Raw genomic sequence first — 21,199 nt, 5'->3', positions numbered from 1 at the left:
CCGAGGGAAGGGCAAGGTGGCCCTCTTCCACAGAACCGCCCTCCCCTCTCCCCGTCCTCTCCCTGCCTTCCTTCCCGGCCCCCGGAATCAGCCTTCTCAGCTGCTGCTCGGCAGCCCCCGGCAGGTGAAGTGCTGTACTTCAGTGCCTCGGTGCGGGCGGGTGAAAGGAGAGAGCGCAGAGGGAAGAAAGAGGAAAGTCGGCCACTGGCTGTGTCCTTTTCTTCCCGAGCGTGTTACAAACCAGCAGGGTCGCGGCATCGCGGCATCGAGCAGCTTTCAGGGCCCTGGCAGGCCGCAGTACCTGCGAGCGCCGCTGACAGAGTATAATGGTACGGAAGCAACCCGCCCACACAGCCCTCTGTTTTCCAGCGGGCACAGCCGGGGAGGCCTGGGCAAACAGGCTTTTATTGGGCCGGGAGCATGGCTCTGCTTCCCGGCATTGTCTTACTCCAGCTGGGAGGACTGATGGGCTGTGGTTAGCGGCTGCACCTTTCACCTCCGGAGCTGGGAGCGCAGACATGACCGGCATGGCAAGTGGCTGGCAGCGCCGCCGTCGCCCGCCTGTCCGCCCGCCCCCACCCTCGGCCAAACCAGGCCAGGCTGGGATGCGAGATCTGCCATCTTCAGGCCCAGACGATGGGCGCCTGTCCCATCGGTCACTGGCCTCCAGCACGGTGGCCCTCCTAGCCAGGAAGGAGGGAGCCCGACTCCTGGGGCCCTTGCCCCGTCGGCCTGGCCCCCAGCCCCCCGTGATTCAGATCTCAGCCAAAGTGTCAGAGATTCTACTTTTCCCCGAAAGTTCCCTTGTGGCACCGTGTACCTCGTCTCCCTTGAACTTTGTGTTCACGTGTGTGGGGGTTTCACCTCCCTGCTCCCCGAGAGGCTTTATCCTCCAGGGAACAAGGCCCTCTCCACGCCCACTGCCTTGGCCCTGCATCTAGCGCAGAGCAGGTGCTCAGTAACAATCGGTGGGGTGAATAAACGAACAGATAAAAGTCCTGATCGTCAGAAGGGCCCGTCCTAGTGGAGCGTCAGCTATGTACTGGGCACTGCAAGAGGGGCCCTGCATGGTGTGCAGCCAGGTGGCGCTAACCTTGACCCTCGAAACACCACTAGTCTGGAAGAGGCAGTTGTGTGCCTTCTTTTTAAAGGTGAAGTCAGGAGAAAAAGAAAACACGAGAGAGCTCGGTCGAGGACATACTGCGTGCAGGGGACATTGCCAGGTGGTTTCATGCACTCTCATTTTAGCCTTGCAGCTCCTTAGAAGAAGTGCTGTTCCCATTTTTCTGAGGTGCAAACTGAGCCCCAGAGGGGTCTAGTAACTTGCCTGAGGGCACACAGCTCTGCACACTACGGAACAGCTCACCGTATTTAGCCACTCCCTAGACCCCCAGCAGTTCCTAAATTTCAAATTATCCCCCCTTTTATTGGATCTGGGCTCCACAGTCCAGGTAGGGCCGTGGTTACAAACTACAGCCCCACAGCCAGATTCAGCCTGCAGCCTACTTTTGTAAATAAAGCTTTTGGGGGGAACACAGCCATGCCCGTTTTTCACGTAGCGTCTCTAGCTGTGTCTTTGCCCTGTGAGGACAGAGTTGAGTAGCTGTGACAGAGACAGTGTGGCCTGCAAAGCCCTAAAATATTTACTATCTCCCCTTTTACAGAAGAAGTTTACAGCCCCTAGGGCTTGTGAGATGGCTGCCCTTCTTTTGTCTGAAGCCGCGGGTGGCTAATTCCTCCCACATAACCCCCCTTTCTCAGAGAACGTACAATTCTAGAGGCATCATAACCCCACCCGCATCCTCCCAGCTAGAGTCCTCTGCTTAAAAATCCCCAGCTCGGGCTTCCCTGGTGGCGCAGTGTTAAGAATCCGCCTGCCAATGCAGGGGACACGGGTTCAAGCCCCGGTCCGGGAAGATCCCACATGCCGCGGAGCAAGTAGGCCCGTGCGCCACAACTACTGAGCCTGCGCTCTAGAGCCCACGAGCCACAACTACTGAGCCCGCGTGCCACAACTACTGGAGCCCACGCGCCTAGAGCCTGTGCTTCACAACAAGAGAAGCCACCACAACGAGAAGCCCATGCACCGCAACAAAGAGTAGCCCTCGCTCGCCGCAACTAGAGAAAGCTCACGTGCAGCAACGAAGACCCAGTGCAGCCAAAAATAAATAAATACATTTATTTAAAAAAAAGAATCCCCAGCACTTCCTGGAACAGAAGCCGCAGTGCCTTGCTTCCCACTTCATTCATTCACTCACTCAATTCTCCATTGATCGTCTAATTATCCAGCCTTATTCAGTACTGAGGACAAAGCGGCAAGCAAAAGAGAAGGTGCCTGCCTTCATGGAGCTAGTATTTGAGTGGGAGAGATGAATGATTTAAAAAAAAAAAACGGTAATAATGAGAAAGTTATGGTGATCGCAAGCCCTGTGGAGGAAATGCAAAAAGATAACATCATACACTCAGGAGTGTGAAGAGGGAGGAGAGATTCCAAATGTGGTGGTTGGAAAAAGTCTTTCCGAGGAGTCAGTGTTTCTGTGTGATCCAAAGAAGCCAGCCAGCCCAGGATCTGGGAGGAAATCATTCCGAGCAGTGGGAGCCGCAGGTGCAAAGGCCCTGGGGCAGAAGCATGCTCATCGCAGGCCATTGTGACTAGAGAATGAGTCCAGGGTGGAGAGTGGTTGGAAACAAAGCTGCAGAGGCCAGAAGGGCTCCCTGGTGGGGTCTTGTGGGGTGGGGCAGGGAGCCTGGCGTTTATTCAAGATACAGTGGGAAGTCCCTCGAAGATTTAGAAAGAGGAGTGCCATGGCCCGGTTTACACTCCATCCCTCATCCTCGCTGCTGCATGGGGCATGCATTGTAGAGGAGTAAGAACATGGAATAGGAGTCCCACTATGGTCGTCCCAGCAAGCCACGGCGGTAGTCTGAGCAGGGACAGAGACAGGAAGGGTGGAAAGAAGCCAGTGGATTGAGCATATGTGGTAAAAGTAGAGCTGGCCAGACTTCTGGGAGGCAGGAGGGAAATTAAGGCCAGTACAGAGAGTTTTGCTCAGAGCGAGCCACTCACAGGATGGTGGTGCTGCGTGATGATGAGGCCCTGGAAGCTGGGAAGAGTGGGTGGGGGCGGGAGTGATCCGGCCGCACGGGGTTTGAGACACCTATTAGGACTCCCCGTGGGATGTCAAGCAGATAGATCTATGAGTTGGGAGCTCAGGAGCGAAGTCTGGGCTGAGATATAAATTTGGAAGTCATCAGCATACAGATGATATTTAAAGCCTGCAACAGTTCACCAACCCCCCCCCCCCCCCCGCCCATAACTTAATCATTCACAGGACGGCACACTTTCAAAAGACTGGGGACCAGGAGAGCCCATGATCCCCATGCCAGCCCTTGCAAATATGCCTCACTGATCATGGCCCTGAAAACATAACCATCGGGCTTTAAAAATCACACTCAGGAAAGTTCAAGCAAGTATGTGAAGTCACAGAGATTATTATTCAAAATATCCCTCTGCCATGGATCTTTCCAGCTACCTGGAGACAGAAGGTTCCTATAGGCTCCCCTCGCCTCGTTTTTATTCCTCCATTTGGGTGCCTTGCATTCCCTCCGTAAGGCTTTGCTGTGGCAGCCCTTCCTCCAGAGCTGTCAGAGGCTGCAGCAGAAGACAGGTGAGGGAGGGCTGTCCCGGATTGCCACAAAGGGTCCTGACAGAGGAAAGGTCACTATGGGCACCCGGGGCCACCCAGGAGGTGTTGCACCCCTGCCCCCTTGGAAGCGGGTGCCCGCCCCTGTCCAGGGTGCTGAATCTGTTCTTCCTTCTGCTCCCAGCCCTGTCGGTGGGTAGCAGCAGGAGAGAGGTTGAAACCGGCCGGGAGACCCACTCTTTGTCACATGCCCCAGGCCACCCCAGCTGATGCAGGCAGAATCGAGAGAAGAAAAATCAAGAAGCCGGAGTCAAGGTGGCTCCTCGGTGGCAACTGCTAGCAATGGTGCAAATGGCTGAGCTGTGGCCAGGGAGCCAGGTTCAGAGAGCCGAATGCTTCTCCCTGCAGAGGTGCTAGGGAGGCTGGGGGGGCCTGGAGCAAGGTGGAGCAGGTGTCCTTGTCCTCCAGGTCACCCCCTCCCACTCCTCCCTCCTTCCACCCCCCACTCCCCGAGCCTCTTTGAGTGGTGTTTTGGAAATATTTCCAAGCGCTTCGGCAATATCCTGCACACTCTCTCCCCCTTCCCCCGGGAGCGGCTGTCCGTGCGGGGAAGGTACTTGCTCCCAATCCCGCTAAATTGTTATTGACTTGTGTTCTCTGCGTTCTGCAAACATTTCACTCGGCTGTCGCCACTGAGGCCAGGAATCCCTGCTAGGGCTAACGGGGAAGCCAGCTGTGCCGGGCCATTTCTCCTGCTCTTCCTCATTGATCATGGAATTAAACTGACAGAAGGAGAATTTCAGAGCAACTTGGGAGGGGAAGGGGCTGGGCCCGGATTGGATGAGGGTTCGGGGACCTGGGGACCAGAGTGCTGGAAATAGGGTCAGGAGGAGGGTGGACTTGCCTCCAGGGTTGTGGCTGGTGACAGAGGGTGGCCAGGTTTGTTTCTGAACTGTAGGCTGGCCCAGGCCTGAGAAACCCAAGGAAAACACACAGACGAGGAAGTTGTTATTGCTGCTTCATGACCACAAGTGAAACTAGTGGGGTTCTGTAGACAGAGAGTAGAGAAAAAGTAAACCAGAGGCTGCACTGGTGAGCTGTCGGCTGAGATCACAGATCTTTATTTTGCATAGAAGATAAGGGGGAGAAAAAGTGTTTTGTTTTAATTAATTGTCCCTATTTTGCTATCAGAGGATTTGACCTGAAAGTCAAGATTATGGCCTCTCTTGAAAAATCAGGTCTGACCACCCAAGGTCCTACATTCACATAGAGTAGCTGGGGTCGAGTTACATGGGCTTTTTTTTCTTCTTCTTCTTCTTCTTTTGCCGCAGTCCGCAGCCCTCCCTATAGTCACCCACCCAGACCGTTTAACTCCATCACATTCGCACTTAGAGATTCTAGTGCAGACAGCATCCCACCTTGGCCCCTCGAGACGATGTAATTGATTCTTTCTTTTTAGCCTCTACTCCCAACCCAGGGCCTTTGCCAAGAGGAAAGGGACAGGTAGTTAATGTCGACCAAGCCCCTAGAAATGGGGAGATCCCTCCGGGCCCGAGACAGGAGAGTGGGGTGGGGAGCGGTGGGGGGCGCCTTCCAGCCTCTCCTGGTTTCTTTTTCTTTTGTCCTCTGCAATGAGTCACCTTCTCCTGGACACTCCCCTGCCTCCCCGGCCCACACAGGCCACTCCAGCATCTGTAACTAATGCAGACGCGTGCAGCACCAAGCCCCAGAGCCCCCAGGCTTAGTGGCCCCACGGCCCTACCAGGGCTGAACCCACAATAATCCAGGCCGGGCACCTTCAGCAGCCCTGGTGGATGGAGAGCCGCCAGCCCGGCCACCTGGAACTCCTGTGTGCCCTGGATGCCCAGAGCACAGAGCAAGATGAACCCGCCGGGCTGCCCCGGGGCTTCCTGCTTCCCAGGAGCCAGAGTCCTTAGCACTGTGATTCATAACGGCTGTAGTCACGGCTGTCTCAATAGCCAACGTCCACCCCAGGCCATTTGCATCAGAACCTCTGGGGGTAGGGTCCAGGTATCTGAGGTTTCCCAGACGATTCTATCAGGCCGTGGGTTGGGAACCAATAGCTTCTTGAAAAGATGGCTGATGCAGGCACTGGGCCGCTGCCACGCGGCCTGAGTCTGTTTCACGCCTTCCCTGTTGAGAAGTTCCTTCTGAGGAGTCTGGGCTGGCGTCCCCCCCGCAGGGCGGGCAGCTGAGCCACGGGACCACAGGCATCGCCGTGGGGTGACGGGAAGACCCTGGGACCAGCCTGATCTGTGCTCAAGGCCCCATTCGGGGGAGTCTTCCCCAAGCCCTAGAACAGCTGCTTATGCACCTGGAAGATGGGACAGTAATATCACCTGGCTCGTGGGAGACCTGTGAGTGAGTCCACACCCAGCCCATGCCTGGAGCCCAAAGAGGCTGGGCTCAAAGCCCGGGGATGCTGGCTTCTCTGCCTTCGTGTACGGTCGGCCCCGGCTCAGCCTGCTAGGTTCCCAGTTTCCTGAGTACCGCCCGCTCTCTGGGTGTCCTTGGACGACACCTGCGTTGTTACTTTTAACATGACTCAACAGCTCTGTGTGCACCCAAGCCTTACCTGTTGACGCTTCTTGTGGCGGGCACTACTGCCACGCCCTTTCTACAGAGAGCAACTCGATCAGATGGCCTGGGACCAGTGAGTGACAGAGCTCAGAGCCCAGCTCCACCCGCCCTGGGACCCCAGCACGGCCTCCGTGGCTGCTGGCTCAGTTTCTCCTTTGGCGGCAGTATCCCTGGCACTAGGCCTGGCACATAGTATATATTCAATGACTGTTTGCTGTGAATGACTGAGGGCTGGAACCCTCAAGGCCTGAGATCAGGAGAGCAGGCACTGTTCCCAGTTAACAAACAGGAACACCGAGGAAAGGAGTTAAGAGGCTCCCTTAAATCCTTGAGGTGCAGAGGTGGGCCTGGGGCCCAGTCTCCCGTCTGCCAGCCCCGAGCAGGGGCTTTCGGATCACGCCTGGTTCTTGGGGGACCAGCTATGTTCTGCAAAGGCACATCCATGAAACACCTCCTGGTGCCGAGCAAGGGCCACGCGTTTGGTCTTAGGAGCCAGGCTGATCGTCTCTAAAGAGCGCCCTTTATTCTGTGATCATCTAGTGCGTGCCTGCTGTGAACAGAGCCCTGGGAGGCAGACCCGTCGCGGTATCTGAGGGTTTTGCCCATGGGGGCTGCCAGCCTGGAGCCTGGGAGGCAGGGGGACCCAGGAGCAGGCAGCCTCACATGCCAGGCCAGCCCTCAGGGTGCCGGCCCCTCGCAAGACCCACATCCTGTGTCTCCAGCACCGTAACGTCCCCAAGGGTGGGGACCGCAGGTTGCTTGTGCCCCCCGATGGCCTGGGGCAGCAGGCCACTGAGTCCGAAGGCTGTGGTGCCTTGTCCCAGCCTGGAATCCCGCCCTCCACTCTCAACCCTAACCTCCTTCCTCTCCTCCCCTCGAGGGACAGACCGGAGAGAGGGGCCACCTGCTCCCCCTCCCCCCTCCCCCCCAGCCTGCCGGAGTCGCCTCAGGTACGGTTTTAACAGGGGAAACCTGCTACACGGGCCTGCACTTTACGGTTTGCCAAGGCCTCGCCTGCCCTTTGTCTCGGGGAGTAGCAAGCTCGGGACCTCCAGGAACAGCTAGAAAACACCCAAATAAACGAGACCTCCCATCTCCAGGGGCAACTGGCACACACCCCATCGGTTATCCTTAGGTGGGGACACGGGCCCAGCGTGGCCGGATCAGCCAGTTTCGAGAGAAACTAGAAATGGAGATTCTTGTGTAGCCTGTCTTGTGTTTCCATATTAGTAACTAAGGGTTTTTTGAACGTTCCGTGATGTCAGCAAATCCAGATGCCCTTCAGTGGGCCTGCCGGCTGAGGCCTGCTTCATTCCAATTGGTCACCTGTAGACAATGGTGTCTTAGTTTGGGTTCCCTGGAAGCAGCCCCTGACCAGCTAGGAGGGGAGCCAGTTTGGGGGATGCAGTGAGCAGCCCCACCGTACAGGCCACAGGGACCCCTGAGAGCCGTGTGGCACCTGCCCCAGAACTGTCCCCTGGAGTCGAGGGAGCTGGGACATTTCTCCAGGGGGCTGAAATCTCCAACACTTCCAGCCTACCCTGTGCCAGGGCCACGTGTGCCCCTGTGGCCAGAGAAAGCTCCTGGCCCTCCAGGCGGGGAGCTATGAATACGCCCCAGAGCTGCCCGCTAACGCCGTACGTGACCGTCAGGAGGGGGGCGCCCACCGCGGCCGCCGCATCTGTCGAGGGCCGGTACTGCCATCCCCATTTTATGGAGGAGGGAAGTGACCTGCCCACGCGCTCTCAGTAACAGTACCCATTAACGACAGTAAGGGCGTCACCTCTCCCCCGCGGCTCCTGCGTGCCGGGTGCTGTTGTAAAGGCCTTCATCTGTGCCCTTCTAACGCCCTTTGGGACCCCAGGAGCTGGGTGCTGTTCAGTAACTACCGAGACTGAGCACAGAGAGGGGAGGCCTCGGCCCCAGGTGGCTCAGCCGGGGGGCGGCAGGCTTGCCTCCGGGCGGGGCAGCCTGGCTACAGCCGGCAACGCCATCAACTCCGAGCCCGGCCGCCCCGGCCGGTCACAGCTGCCTCCTCTCAGGGTTCCTTTCAGGATCCCCTCCTCCCCGACCAGCCCTGAAGCTTTGCCCTGTCCTCCCGACAGCCCCCCGCCCGCCTGCCTGCCCGTGCCTTGTGCACAGGGCGCCGGCGCCAGCCAGGGACGGGAGAGAGATGCGGGCTGGCGTTCTGTCAAGGAATTAATTGAAAAATAAAATCATTAGATGGGAACTCCAGAAATGCAAAATGGTGGCTGGAGAGTGGGGAGGGGGACGGGGGCAGGACTGGGGGGTTGCTGGGGGCCGGCTGAGCTTTTTGTCAAGTTAATTTCTTGGGTGTTGATGTTTGGTGACATTCACTTGTTGTTTATCTCCGGGTGCAGCTGTGATACTGAAAGAGAGCGCACAGCTTGTTTCGTTTATTTATTTTACACCTTTCTCTGGTTCTGCATTATGTTTGTTCGGTGAAAACCCACTGAGGCTTTTGATGTCGGGGAAATGGGATTTCAGCAGCTGTTCCCGGCAAGCAGGGCGCTCCGCGTGCGGATGGGGCCTGTGGGGGGGGTGGTTGCTGGGTGTTGTCTGGTGGGGACTCGGGGCCTGACGTGTCCTCTGGGGGGCGGGGCGGTGCTGGGGGCCCCAGCCTGAGCCAGATACACCAGGCCCCAGGGTACCAAGCCCTTGGGGCGCCAGGCTCCGTGAGGGAACTCACTGATCCTTGCCGCCGCCCCGGGAGGTCGCGTCTCCACCCCCAATGTACAGACAGGCAGCCGAGACCCCAAGAATACAAGTGACCTGCCCAAGGTCACTGAGCGTTAAGTGGCAGAACTGGGACCTCAGACTGTCTGACTTCTGGGTGTCATGGAGTCAGCTGGTCGCTAACGACTTGCCTGCCACTCACCCCACAGCCGTCAGTGGAGACCCCTGTGCCTCTGGTTTCCAGCTGGAGGAGGGGGAACCATACCTGCTTTGGCCTTGACCAGCCAAATCACTTCATTCCCTTACTGGACAACTATTTATTGCTCACCTACTGTGTACCAACCTTCCTGTGACAGCCCCTGCCCTGCTGGCACTCCCTGGCCTAATGGCAGAGGGACACATTAAATCAACACCTCTGACATGAGCAGTAGTAACAAAGATGGCGGTCGCCGCACCGTCATGGAGGCTGACCAGGTGCTGGCATTGCTCTTTTCTCTCCTCAGTGCTCACCACAGCCCCAGGAGGTAGGCATTCCTAGTGGCCCCATATTACAGATGAGGAAACTGAGGCCCAGAAGGGCTAAGTCTGCTGCTCACAGCCTCACAGCCAGTCCATGCCTGGGCTGTGGGGTCAGTGCCCCCTGTTCCTGAGCACAGTTACAATAGGTGCTGGGGACAAGTCAGGGGGCTCTGAAGGGCTTTTGCAGGAAGAAGGAGCCCTCACCTCCCGGGGAGTCAGGATGGCAGCAGAAGGCAGCCACAGAGAAGGGAGGGGTGGCGGAACAGCCCCGTCCCCCCACGTTATACGTGAGGGGTTGAATCTCGGACGGGGCACATGCCCTGCCCAAGATGACCCAGCTCGGGAATGGTCAAAGCCAGACGCAGTGGCCACACGCCCTGTCACCACAGGGTCCTGCGTGATCTTGGCCCCGCCCCCAGGCAGGGCCCCTCGGGAGATGCCACAGAGCTCAGCACAGAGCATGCGTGGGTTGCAAACTAGACCGTCTGAGGCGGAATCCAGGGGCTGCCACGTGTTAGCTGGGGGCGGGGGGGCGCCTCCGGTCTGTATGCTCCTCTGCACCTCCGTTTTCCCACCCATGAAATGGGGGTGATGACACCAGCCTCCGGAGGGTTTATGAAACTAAGGTGAGACACCACTTGTTAAGTGCCCGTCCTGTGTGTTTCCTCTTCCAGCTATGTCGCCCCTCCCTCTGGGCCTCAGTTTCCCCAGTCATGGTGCCTCTCTTCCCGCCACTCCATTTGTTTGTTTGCTGTCCCGACAACTGCAGTTTTACTTTTTAAAAGTTACCCACATTGGTGCCCCTTTTCATTCATTCACTCAATCATTCATTCATCCATTTTTATGTTCAACAAATGATGACAGAGCACCTACTGTGTGCTGAGCCCTGGGACGGTCTCTCGCAGTCTGGCTCACAGTGTGGTGGAGCCAGGCCAGTGCAGCGCTCGGGATGTTCCAGTGACAGAGAGGCCCTCGGAGCTGGCCAGGCCCCTGGTGACCCTGGGCCGTGCTTCTCTGAAAGGTCCCCGAGGTGGGCTGGTGCCCGAGGGGTGCCCTGTGCTGGCCACTGGGGGCACCCGGAGTTCACGCCCCAGTCACCGCCTGCGCGGTGCTCCTGGGCCAGCTGGGTAAGAGCCACCCATGTGCCTGGCACCTGCCCCCTTGCCAGTCTCAGAGTCATGCTCAAGCCGTGGGAAAGAACAAAAATTCTGCCAAGGAGAGCAGGGGCAGCCGTCCAGGAGCCCAAACCTATCCCATCGTTAGCCTCTGGGGGGCGGGGGGGGCAGTGACAGGCCCGCAGGTCCTAGTTTGCCGCCCTTCTGTTTCCCGGCTCCTACTACCTGCCCAAAGGTCCAAGTTCCAGAGACCGTTGCGCACTTCCGGCAATTATTTGGAAACCCAGAGGGGGCGGCGGGGGCGAAGGAAGCAGGTGTCCGCCCCAGCCCCTCCTGTCCCCCTCCCTCCTCATGACTAACAACATGGTGATGATGGCCTGAGGCTCCGGCCGGGCGGGCCTCCCACCCCTTCCTCACCCTCCCCGAGGGGCCAGCCCCTCCGCGTCCCCCCTTTCTGCCCCATTCGCTCATCCCCTCGTTCAACAGCTGCTCACAGGCACCCACTAGGTGCTAGGCAGTGCGCTGAGGCAGGAGACACGGCCGTGAATGGGGTAGCTCTGTCCCCAGACGAAGAAGCGCCCGCCGGGTAGTGAGAAGTGCTATGGGGCGAGGCGGGCTTAGAGAGCGGGGACCTGTCGACAGCGGCCAGGGGAGTCCTCTCTGAGGAGGGGACGGGGGAGCAGGGGTCTCCGGGTGGGAGCGCACTTCACGGGCCTGGGAGGCCCGGCCCAGGCAGTGCCTCGAGATGACCACGGAGAGCTCCCGGAGCGGAGCAGGAGAGCCTGTCCTGGAAGGATCCCTCGGGCTGCTGTTGGCGGGGGAATAGGTGGCCCTGAGGGTGAGGGCGAAGCAGAGTCCACTGAGAAGGTGCGAGTGCTCGGGTCAGGCAGTTAGCCGCGGAGAAGAGGAGAAGGGTCAGCGACCGGGTCAGGTTCTTAGGAATGAGATGGAGAAATAGCCTCAAAGAGGTCAAGTCACTTGTCCAAGACCACCTGGAAGAGACCCAAGATGCTGCATCTCGAGGGCGAGCGTTGGGCTAGGCTCTGGGGAGACCCGCTGCCTGCAGGAGCCCCAGACCCAGTGGGGAGGTGGCAGCTAAGGATCGCAGTGGCAATTTGGCCCACCCGGAGGACTTCACAGAGGAGGTGTTGTTTGAACCAGGGAAGGAGAGGCTATTGGGACAGCATCCGACAGCTGCCTCAAAACAAGCCCAGCGTTATCTGGGGGTGAGGCTGACCATGAATGACTGGTTAGACAGCAGAGGGACTGACAGAGTCAATCTAAGCCCAGAGCCTTCCCCCTCCCACCCCCACCCCATTCCCTTCCTGGAGGGCCGAGAGGACCTGCACACCTCCCCCCTCCACCCTTTGTCTCCCTGGCAGTCTCTGGGCAGCACTTGAGACTTTTATGAAAAGAGGAAAGACGGTGGGCTTTGGTGTGTCTTGGGTCCTGGTTTCACCACTTCCTAGCTGAGTGACCTTAGACTTACCTGTCTTTGCTTCAGTGCTCTCACCTGTGAGAGGTAATAATAATACCTCCCCATGGGATTGTTGAGAAGATAAGAGCCATAGCACAGAGCAGATAATCAATAGTGTTTGGCACCCTGGGGACATATATTTTGCCGAGCCCACCATGCCCTTTCACACTGTGCATCTACCTCCCCTTCCCCGTCTCCTCACAGAGAACTCCTCTGCATTCTTCAAAGCCCAGGTCAAATGCCCCTCTTCTCTAAAGCCATCTCTAATTGTTTTTCCCTCCATGCCTCATCTGGAGTCCTTGAGCATCCAGTCACCCAGCATTTACTAAACACCTACTGTATGCCAGCCACCTACTATACCATTAAGAGTCTGCGACTCCAAGAGAACAGGAACTTGTTTCCCAACCCCTGCCCTCGCTTTACTTGGCCTCTCTGGAGGTTCTGGCTCCCCCTACATCGGGCAGAGACTCGCTAACCTCTGACCTGCCGGGAAGGGCCTTCCTCCCTTCTTTCCTCGGTGGGTGGAAGATGGGCAGGGGTGGCCGACAGGGCTGGGAGAGAGGCTGCCCCTGGTGAAGTAGAGACTAAGCCTCCGTGTTTCTCTGTCTCCCGCTCTGTGCTCTCTTCCCCTTTCTCATACCTCCTTTGATGCTCCTTCCCCCTCTTCTTGTCTTTGCTTATTTCTTCTGTCTCGTCTCCCCACCCCCACCCCGGGTCTGTACCTGCTCTCCTACCTCCCACCCCTTCCCTCTGTCCCTTCCTGAATCCCCTCCCCCTGCTCCCTGTTTGCTCTCCCCTTCCCTCTCCCTCTCTTGTCTCTCTCTTCCTGACTCCCAACCCTCTCGGCTGTTCTTTTCTCCTCTCTTGCCATCTGGGCTCCCGCAGAACCCCCGAAGAAAAAGCGGTCTGTGGTGTTGGACGAGATCCTGGAGCAGCTGGAAGACAGTGAGGACGGCGGTGACGAGCAGACCCTTCAGCCGTGAGCTGGCGCCGAGGGTACGTGGCTGCAGAGCCCTGGGGACGGGGCACAGCCGCTCCAGCTCTGCACCCCCTACCGCGGGGGCTGGGCGGGCCGCACCGCCCTGTGGGGCAGCAGCAGCAGGCAGCCCCACCCTCCACTGGTCCAAGGTCGGAGGGGACGATGGCCTCAGCCCACTGCCCGGGCATCCCGGGCCCCAGGCACTGACTGCGCCTGCTCTGTGCCCAGCACTGCAGGGCCAGAGAACAGGCGCAGGATGCCACCGCGCCGGGCAGGCCCTCGTGGCAGCACGAGGATCTGGAAGTGGCAGAAACCACCGAGCCCTGCGTCCAGCCCAGCCATTGGCGGTTCCCGCACAAGTTCCCCCTCTTGCTTCTCCTCCCAGCAACCCTGAGATGCAGACAGGGCCTCACCGTGCTGGCGCGAAGACCAGGGTGCAGGGGGACTTCAGGGCTTGCCCCGGGGTGCGCAGCTACATGGGCGCAAGGACCCTCGGGCCCCACTGCCCACGAGCCCGGAACACTCACCAGGCTGAAGGCAGCTCTCTGGAGTTGGGCGCTTTGGGCATGAAGCCCCGCTCCACCCAGCACAGACTGGGGACCCTGCCAAGTCAGCTCAGCTCCCTGGGCCCAGCCTCCTCAATAACTGCTTCCCACCTCAGAGGGCTTTAGCGAGAAAGAAATGTAATAATCGTGAAGAACGCCAGGAACAGTGCTGAGCGTGTGAGGCGGGCCCCAGAAGCTTCTGTTCTCGCTCCCCCTCCAGGGCTGCTAAGCTGGAGTTCCCGCCTCCGTCTCTCCAAGGGACTGCTCACAGCCTGGGACGTGGCCTCTGTCCTGCCCCTTCCTCGCCACTTGGGACCACAGGCCCTGGTTCAGTCACAAGAGCGTCTTCCGTCCGTGCTGACCATGGGGCCCCTCACGAAGCACCAAGCTCCAAACCCAGACACCGGCTCATTGGTTGAGCCCGGCTGTGTCGCTAACGGCAGACGCCCTCTACTCACAGGCTGGGGACGCCGTGAAATGCAAACAGGTCCCCAGCCCTGGCAAGCAGCGTCCCAAGGCTCATCCCAGACCTGGGGTGCCCACACCCACTCCCGCCTGGAGATTCACACCCAGCGCACACCAGGAGGGGGGTGGTAGAGAGGAAAGAGCTAGAACCCGTCTGCCCTGGGTCTGAACCCCAGCTGTGTGACTTTGGACCGGCGAGGTCCCCTCTGACCCTCAGCTTCTCTTTCTATAAAATGGGGGTGATCTAGTACCTACCTCAGAGATGGTGCTCGGACTACATCAGCCAGTCCAAGTAAAGCCCAGAGCAAGCACTCGTCAGCGTTTTTGTCCTTCTTCATTTGGGGCAGCTGGGCCCCGAGTGAGAGCCCAGGGATCTTCTGACTTGCTGTGTAAAATTTGGTCTGTGTATTTTTCTGGGAGGAGGTTTCAGTCCACACCAAGCAGTTTTCGGAGTGGCCTGGAATCCAAGCAAGACCACACAGCGCTGACAGTCCTGCAAGGCTGCGCGTGTCCCCAGCTCCCTGGGGGGCAGGTGCTTCCTGATCCATCCTAGGTTATCCCCGGGACACAATGGAAGCAAAAGACACAGACCCGGAGTGGCTCACATCCCAGCTTTTATAGTGAGGTGTCTCCCCGACATCAGACCGTAGAGCCTGCGTGGGGTCCCTCGGGTGACCAGGCTCCCAAGTTTCCGTGGGTCCCAGGGATGACAGGGCTGGGGTCCACCCCCTCCCTCCCCACTGCTTGTCCCGTTAAGGGCCACGTGGATTCTTCTGGTTAAAGAAGATTGCAGACCCGTGGGCCTGGCACGGGAGGAGGCGACATTGGCACCGGCTTCACTGAAGGTACTAGAATGTCCCCAGATCGGAATTCACCACCTCCTGCTGTTGGCATGCCAGCTCGGGCTCTGCATTCAGACCATTCTGGGTTCCTGGTAACATCCACCACTCGCCAGCCTTGTGAGTGTGGGCCAGTGACTTAACCTTTGATTCCTCAGTCTTCTCATCTTTAAAATGGGATGGTGCTAACAGCACCTCCATATACCGGGGGTATTGTGAGGCCCAGAGAGCTTCAGGCACCTGCAGGAGGTGAATCTGACCCCAGGGCCTCGGGTCTTTCTTGACCTTCATGCTTTACTATCTTCCCTGCGTCCAGAAGAAAAAGCAAGCAAGCCCTGGCCCGAGCCCAGAGAAAGCTCAGGACCAGCAGAGGAGCGAGGGGGTCGCGAAGCCCATGGCCTGAGGGCGCAGCAGGCGGGAAAGCCACCAGCCGCTCAGCCAGCTGCACGCAGGGAGACTGTGGCCCCTTCCCTCCTGCCTGCCCGTCCCACCCTGGCGTCTGTACCCCCAACCCTGGGGGCTTACTGTCTCGGGGGGAAGGGCTCCCCCATAAGCAAATGGAAGCAGTCACTTCAACTCCCCTAGAGATCTCGGGGGGTACCCATCACCCCACCTTCGTGCCACACCTGGCCCTCACCAACGCCCATAGCAGACTCCACGCTGCCCCAGGAGCACTGCATTCTCCACATGCAGCCCTGAGCTGGATCATGGGGAATGTAGTGTAAAGCCCTGCGGCCCTGCCCCCGCGTGCACACTTGGAGTAAAACCACACTCTTCACCGCGATGAGCAAGAAGGCCCTGCCTCCCCTGCCCCTGCCGCTCACTTACTGCTCTCCGACCTGGAAGCACAGTCCCACCCCAGGGCCTTTGCACTTGCTCTTTACTCTGCCTGGGACACCCTTCCTCCACTTTCTTCCTGTTTCCTTCCCCCATCTCCACCAGCCACTCTGAGATCTTCATTTAAGCTTCCCTCCCTTCCTCAGAGAGACAGCCCCGTCCACCTTATGGAAAGTAGCCACGTTCCGTTCCTCTCCATGCCCAGCCCCTGCCCCCATGTCGTCCTCAGCCGATCCTGTCCCTGTTCCTTTCAGTCACAGCACCTGGCGCCTGGAGGCTGAACAAGTGTCTCAGTAACCCTGAGCCCTGTCCTCCACCCCTTTGAAAGTAACTCTTTAAATAGGAACTACTAAAGCTCTCGTCATTTTTATTATCATAATCATCATCGGCATTATTATTGGTATTCTGGAATAAAAAGTATAGCTAGGTAATAATAAAATAAAGCCAGGTCTTTAGCCTGGCCCAGAGGAGGGCCCGCCTTTCCCCCTTTGAGGGAGAGGGACTGCGTGAAAGCATTTCAGAAGAAAAGCCTCCACCCAGTGTGTGCCGGGTGAACTGGGGAGACTCCGGGCCTTGGAGCCAAGGCCCTGGGGAGATTGATGGTCACTGTTGCCACCAGAGCAGTGGGGCACGGGGGGAGCTTTCAGGGAGGGGGCTTCAGGTGAGTTCGAATGATGATGGGACATCAGAGGTCCCAAACCACCAGAAGACCTAGGAGAGAAATTCCAGAAATAAAGCACGGAGGTCGCACCTGAGGAAGCACGAGCATTCTGAGGTGGGTCGTGGTGGAAAGGAGCCCGTGTATCCAGGAAGGCAGCCTGGAGGGAGTGACCTCTGCCCAGCAGCCCCCGAGCAGGCCAAGCAGAGACGTGGTTTACCTAGTTGCTCCTCATACGAAGCCAAAGCCAGGCTCAGGATGGGCCCACGGTTGCCGTGGTGCAGTCGGGAAATAAGTGAGCCCCTCCCCCAGAAACGGCCGGTGTCGCTGTGCTTATTCCTAACCGTTTCCATCCTGGGGTTCCCCGTGGGCACCAATGCCATTGCCACAGTAGACCGGAAGCCAGGCTCGGGCCCTTGTGTCAGCGCTTGTAGGTCATTCCACAGACCCTCAGCCGTGGGGTGATCCCAGGGTGTGAGGTCTGCCCCCTTCCTCCCTGGGAAACGCAAGCTGGCATCCTCCAGCCGGTTTGCACGCTCTGCAGGGGCTGGTGTGGAAGATCACAGGGCTGGAGTAAGCCCAGGTCCCAGCGGAAGCACCTTGACCCTGGGAGGGCGCCAGGCATTTTGCAGTGTCTCAGAAAGGAAAGGGGGGGGAACGGCACAGGCCAGAGGCAGAGAGAGGGTGGTGGAGTTAAGTCCTCAAACCAACAGCTAATCCTCACCCCCAATCATTCATTCATTCATCCATCGAACACTAGGCATCCCTCTGCACTTGGCACTGTGCTGGGTGCCAGGAATACAGGGACAGAAACACTGGATCCACACGGGAGTTTGTCTCCTGGGCTTGAAGACCCGAGAATCAGGCAGAAGACAGTTTCCAGCGGCCTTTGCCCCCGTGTTTGTCCTCCTTTCCTTTTGCCGCCGCCTTGGGCTCTTTTGTCTTTTGTGGCGGGGCCCGTCCCTCCCAGCGCCTGTCTGTGCTCTGCAGTATCTAGGAAAGGATTAGTGCAAGCCGAGCATGGAGGCTTTGGTGAGCAGAGCCGAGTTTGGTTTCAACATCTAATTCAATTTGTTCTGCCGAGATTGAAATATGAAATGGTTGCCAGTCAAACGTTCAAAGGACGGCGAAGGGAGAGTGAGCGCCTGCTGAAATTTGAATTTTAATGAAAATGACTTTAACCCTTTGGTACGCCTTGCAGAAATGAAACGCGCTCCCCTCCCACGAAAAAGCCTCTCTGGTTCTCTTTGCTGAGCTTCGCTAATAACATGCGATCATTTTTTTCAGCAGTATTAATAATAACAGATTAATAGAATCCTGGCTTAACAATAAATTTGTTCTCCCATCTTGCCCCAGCCACTGAAATAGGCACCTTCCCCTAGCTGACTTTTCCAAACCCCACGCCAGACAAGCCAGGCCCCCGTGTTGCATGCCCTCGTAACACCTAAGCGCCTCCCTGGCCCCGTCACAGCTGTAAATGGTTGTCTGTGTCGCGGTTTCGTGTCTGTCCTCCCTCCTGGGGTTGTCAGCCCCAGGAGGGCAGGGTCCATGCCTGTTCCCTGTGCACTGCGTCTCCTGTGCCTCTCGGGCAGGAAGTGTTTGGTAAATATGTGATGAAGGAACGAACGCCAACTTTGTCCTCCCAGCAGCTGTGGGAGGTAAGTTTACGAGATTGTACAGAAGTGGAGCCTCCAAGGGGGAGGCGACATTCCCAGGTGACATGGCACAAGGGGCTGGCCCCGGGACTCGCGCCCAGCTCCAGGTAGCGGGAAGCCCGAGTTCCAACCTGCCTCGAGCTCTCCTACCCCGGGTGGCGGGGCAGCACGTGCTCGCAGGAGAGCCTGGCCCCACTCGGGGCCTTAATGCACACCCTCCTCTCGTCACCCCTGCACTGCGGGCTGCGCTGCTGTCCCATTTTACAGATGTACTCGAGGCTCAGGAAGGAAGGCCGGCGTGTGCCGGAAATAAAAAATCTGACCTCAGGGCGGCTTGAATGAAAGGCATCCAGTCATTTTTCCCCTGCCAGGTCTCTCCCTGCTCAGCACCTACTTACCATGAACTCCTAACATGCTGTTTGATTTTAATACCATCGAATGCCGTCCATCCCCAGTGCATGGGCACATGTTGGGGCTCAGTGGGGCTGTGGAGGGCACCAGGGTAGAGCATGAGGGTGATGGGGTACCCCCGAGACCCGCGGAGGACGGTCACCTCCCGAAGGCAGAGCCCATGACCTCATCCCCGGGGGCTCCCGTTGCTGCAGAGCCCAAGGAGAGGTCTGAACCTGAAACACCTGGGCGCAGGCATCCCAAGATGTTTGCTCAGGCTGCTGTGCACCAGGCCCAGCCCTGGGTGCTGGGAGAGACACTCCCGGGTCCCCAGGAGCTGACAGTGGGATGTGGGGAGACAGACAGCAAGCAGATGTTTTCTCCTCTGGTGCTACTGAGGCTGCTTTCTGTACGGGGTGTCCGGAGGGACCGAGGGAGGACTCCCCAAGGAGGTGGCATGAGAGCAGAGCGAGAAGGAAGGGACGGAGGGGCAGTGGGACTGGGAAGACCACTGTGTAGGCTCAACTGGGCTGCCGAGCCCAGGGCCCCTGCAGTAATCCAGGGGAGGCGTGGCGGCTTCAGCCAGCAGAGGAGGTGACAGGCGGCCGGGTCCCAGATGTTTTGAAGGTGGAGCCCAGGGGACAGACTAGAGGTCTGGCTGTGGGCTGCGGGGCACCATGGTCTGGGCCCTTAGCCCCAGGAAGACAGAAGCCAGCATGTGCTGAGACAGGCCACATGCAGGAGCTGGCCCAGAGGAGAAACCAGGAGTTGGGTTTTTACCGCGTTCACTTGGAGAGAGCTGTCGGGTGGAGATGGAGAGCTTCCCAGAGGTTGCGTGTCTCCAGTTCAGGAGAGCGGGCTGGACCAAAAGTGTAACAGGAAATCATCTGTTTTTCTTTAGGAAATCTAAGAAGCAGCGTGGAGGCTCACAGCCGCGTGCAGGCAGAGCTGGGATGTCCTCGCTCAAAGCTCACCAGTTCCCAGTTCATTTTGAAGCCACTTTTACGTGGTTCCAAACTCTCTTGACCACAGGACCCCTTTTTCCAAGCAAAAGTCTTAGAAAAACCAAGAACCCCAATGTAGAAAACAGAGAAAGTAGAACCGCTCTATTCAAAGTCAGGGTGTAAGGGCCCCCCACGTGTTCATCCTCCCTGTCAGGAGTTGGTTGGAAAACCACTGATGTAAACATGTCTCATGAAGGATGGAGTGCAGGCTTCGTGGTACACGAGGTGATTTTAGGCAGCCCATAAACTTTATTTTTTTTAATTTTTAACTTACGGGTTTATTTTCACATGCATGTTACAATTGGAAATATACAGCTAGCTCATCAAGCCAATGGTTTTGCCAAGCCCTAAGGAGGAGGTAAAAAAAATAGTGAATTTGTATAAAGAAAATTATTAAGAACATGAATGTGATACAAAGAAGTGGTAAAGGGGGCTTCCCTGGTGGCGCAGTGGTTGAGGGTCCACCTGCCGATGCAGGGGACACAGGTTCGTGCCCCGATCCGGGAAGATCCCACATGCTGCAGAGCGGCTGGGCCTGTGAGCCATGGCCGCTGGGCCTGCGCGTCCGGAGCCTGTGCTCCGCAACGGGAGAGGCCACAGCAGTGAGAGGCCCGCGTACGGAAAAAAAAAAAAAAGAGAGAGACAGAAGTGGTAAAGGGAATTCCCTGGCTGTCCAGTGGTTAGGACCCCATGCTTTCACTGCCAAGAGCCTGAGTTCAATCCCTGGTCAGGGAGCTAAGATCCTGCAAGCCACACAGCTTGGCCAAAAAAAAAAAAGTGGTAAATAAGGGACATGAGTGATCTAAACTGGGGGTTGGTAGTCTGCGGGCCTGTGGACCAGGTCCAGCTGCTGCCTGTTTGTAAAAATAAAGTTTTATTGGCACACAGCCATGCCCATTGGTTTACAGATGGTCTAGGCTGCCCTCCTGCTGCAGTAGCAGAGCTGAGTAGTTAAAACAGAGACTGTATGGCCTGCAGAGCCCAAAATATTTACCGTCTGGACCTTAACATCAAGTTTGCCAATCCCTGATCTAAAGCAAGCCCCTCTAATCTTGCAGCTCAGAAAGCCAGAGCCAGAGAGGGCGGGTGGCTTCCCCAAGGTCACACCGTGGCACTGCTCCCCATTCTGTGCCCTTCGCATCCTGCCACCTCTGCCCAGACCCAGCCAGGCTCCCTGGGCCAGAATCCCAGCTCTGCCACTTGCCTGCAGCGTGACCTTGACCTTGCTCCTCGGCCTCTCTGTGCCTCGGTCTCCTCATCTGTGAACTGAGAACAACGGCCGTACGACTCCTGGAGTTGTGAGGATCAAGTGAGTACAGTATGGTCCCTGCCATGCAGCAAGCACTGTACGAGCGTTCGCCATAGTTACCCCATTCCCCAGCGTAAGGCATGCCCCCCGGGCCGCGGCAGGCTCTCGCCATCACCCACCACGCAGCACAAACCCCGAGCCCAGGGCCTTCTGGCTCAGCAGCAAAATAAGAGGGGCCCTGCAATCTAATTAGAGCATCGCCAGAAGCCAGGGCTGCGTCCCCTCCAGCTTCTTTAATAGACCCCACTTCCCCTTAATTGCAGCTCTCATGAAAACGATCCACTGGGGCTGCAGTGCCCCATCCTTGGGCTCAGGCCAACAGCAGACATTTCTCTGTAGTCGTGCAGATTTCTGGACGGCAGCTGCTTCTGCCTTCCCTAGGAACTGTCTGGAGCCCTCCCTTCTCCTGGACCCCCCAAAACATTCCAGGCGGTAATATCGCCGCCATCTTGCATGTCTGTGTGT

At 57.8% G+C, this 21,199-nt stretch overlaps 1 protein-coding gene across 1 annotated transcript in view; it reads left to right on the top strand.

Annotated features, from left to right (window-relative positions):
* The window catches only part of RBM19 (RNA binding motif protein 19), a 122,742-nt gene extending 106,936 nt beyond the window's left edge, over positions 1-15,806 (top strand). The window contains exons 24-25 of the mRNA XM_079943314.1: positions 12,939-13,049; positions 13,798-15,806. Of these exons, the coding sequence (XP_079799440.1) occupies positions 12,939-13,036 (98 nt within the window). The 3' untranslated portion in view covers positions 13,037-13,049; positions 13,798-15,806. The remainder of the gene's footprint in view (positions 1-12,938; positions 13,050-13,797) is intronic.
* The last annotated feature ends 5,393 nt before the right edge of the window (positions 15,807-21,199 follow it).

The sequence above is a fragment of the Stenella coeruleoalba genome (assembly GCF_951394435.1).
Source record: "Stenella coeruleoalba genome assembly, chromosome: 14".
In the NCBI taxonomy this organism is placed as follows: domain Eukaryota; kingdom Metazoa; phylum Chordata; class Mammalia; order Artiodactyla; family Delphinidae; genus Stenella; species Stenella coeruleoalba.
The sequence above is the reverse complement of the archived record's forward strand: the minus strand, read 5'-3'. Positions and strand labels throughout refer to the sequence as shown.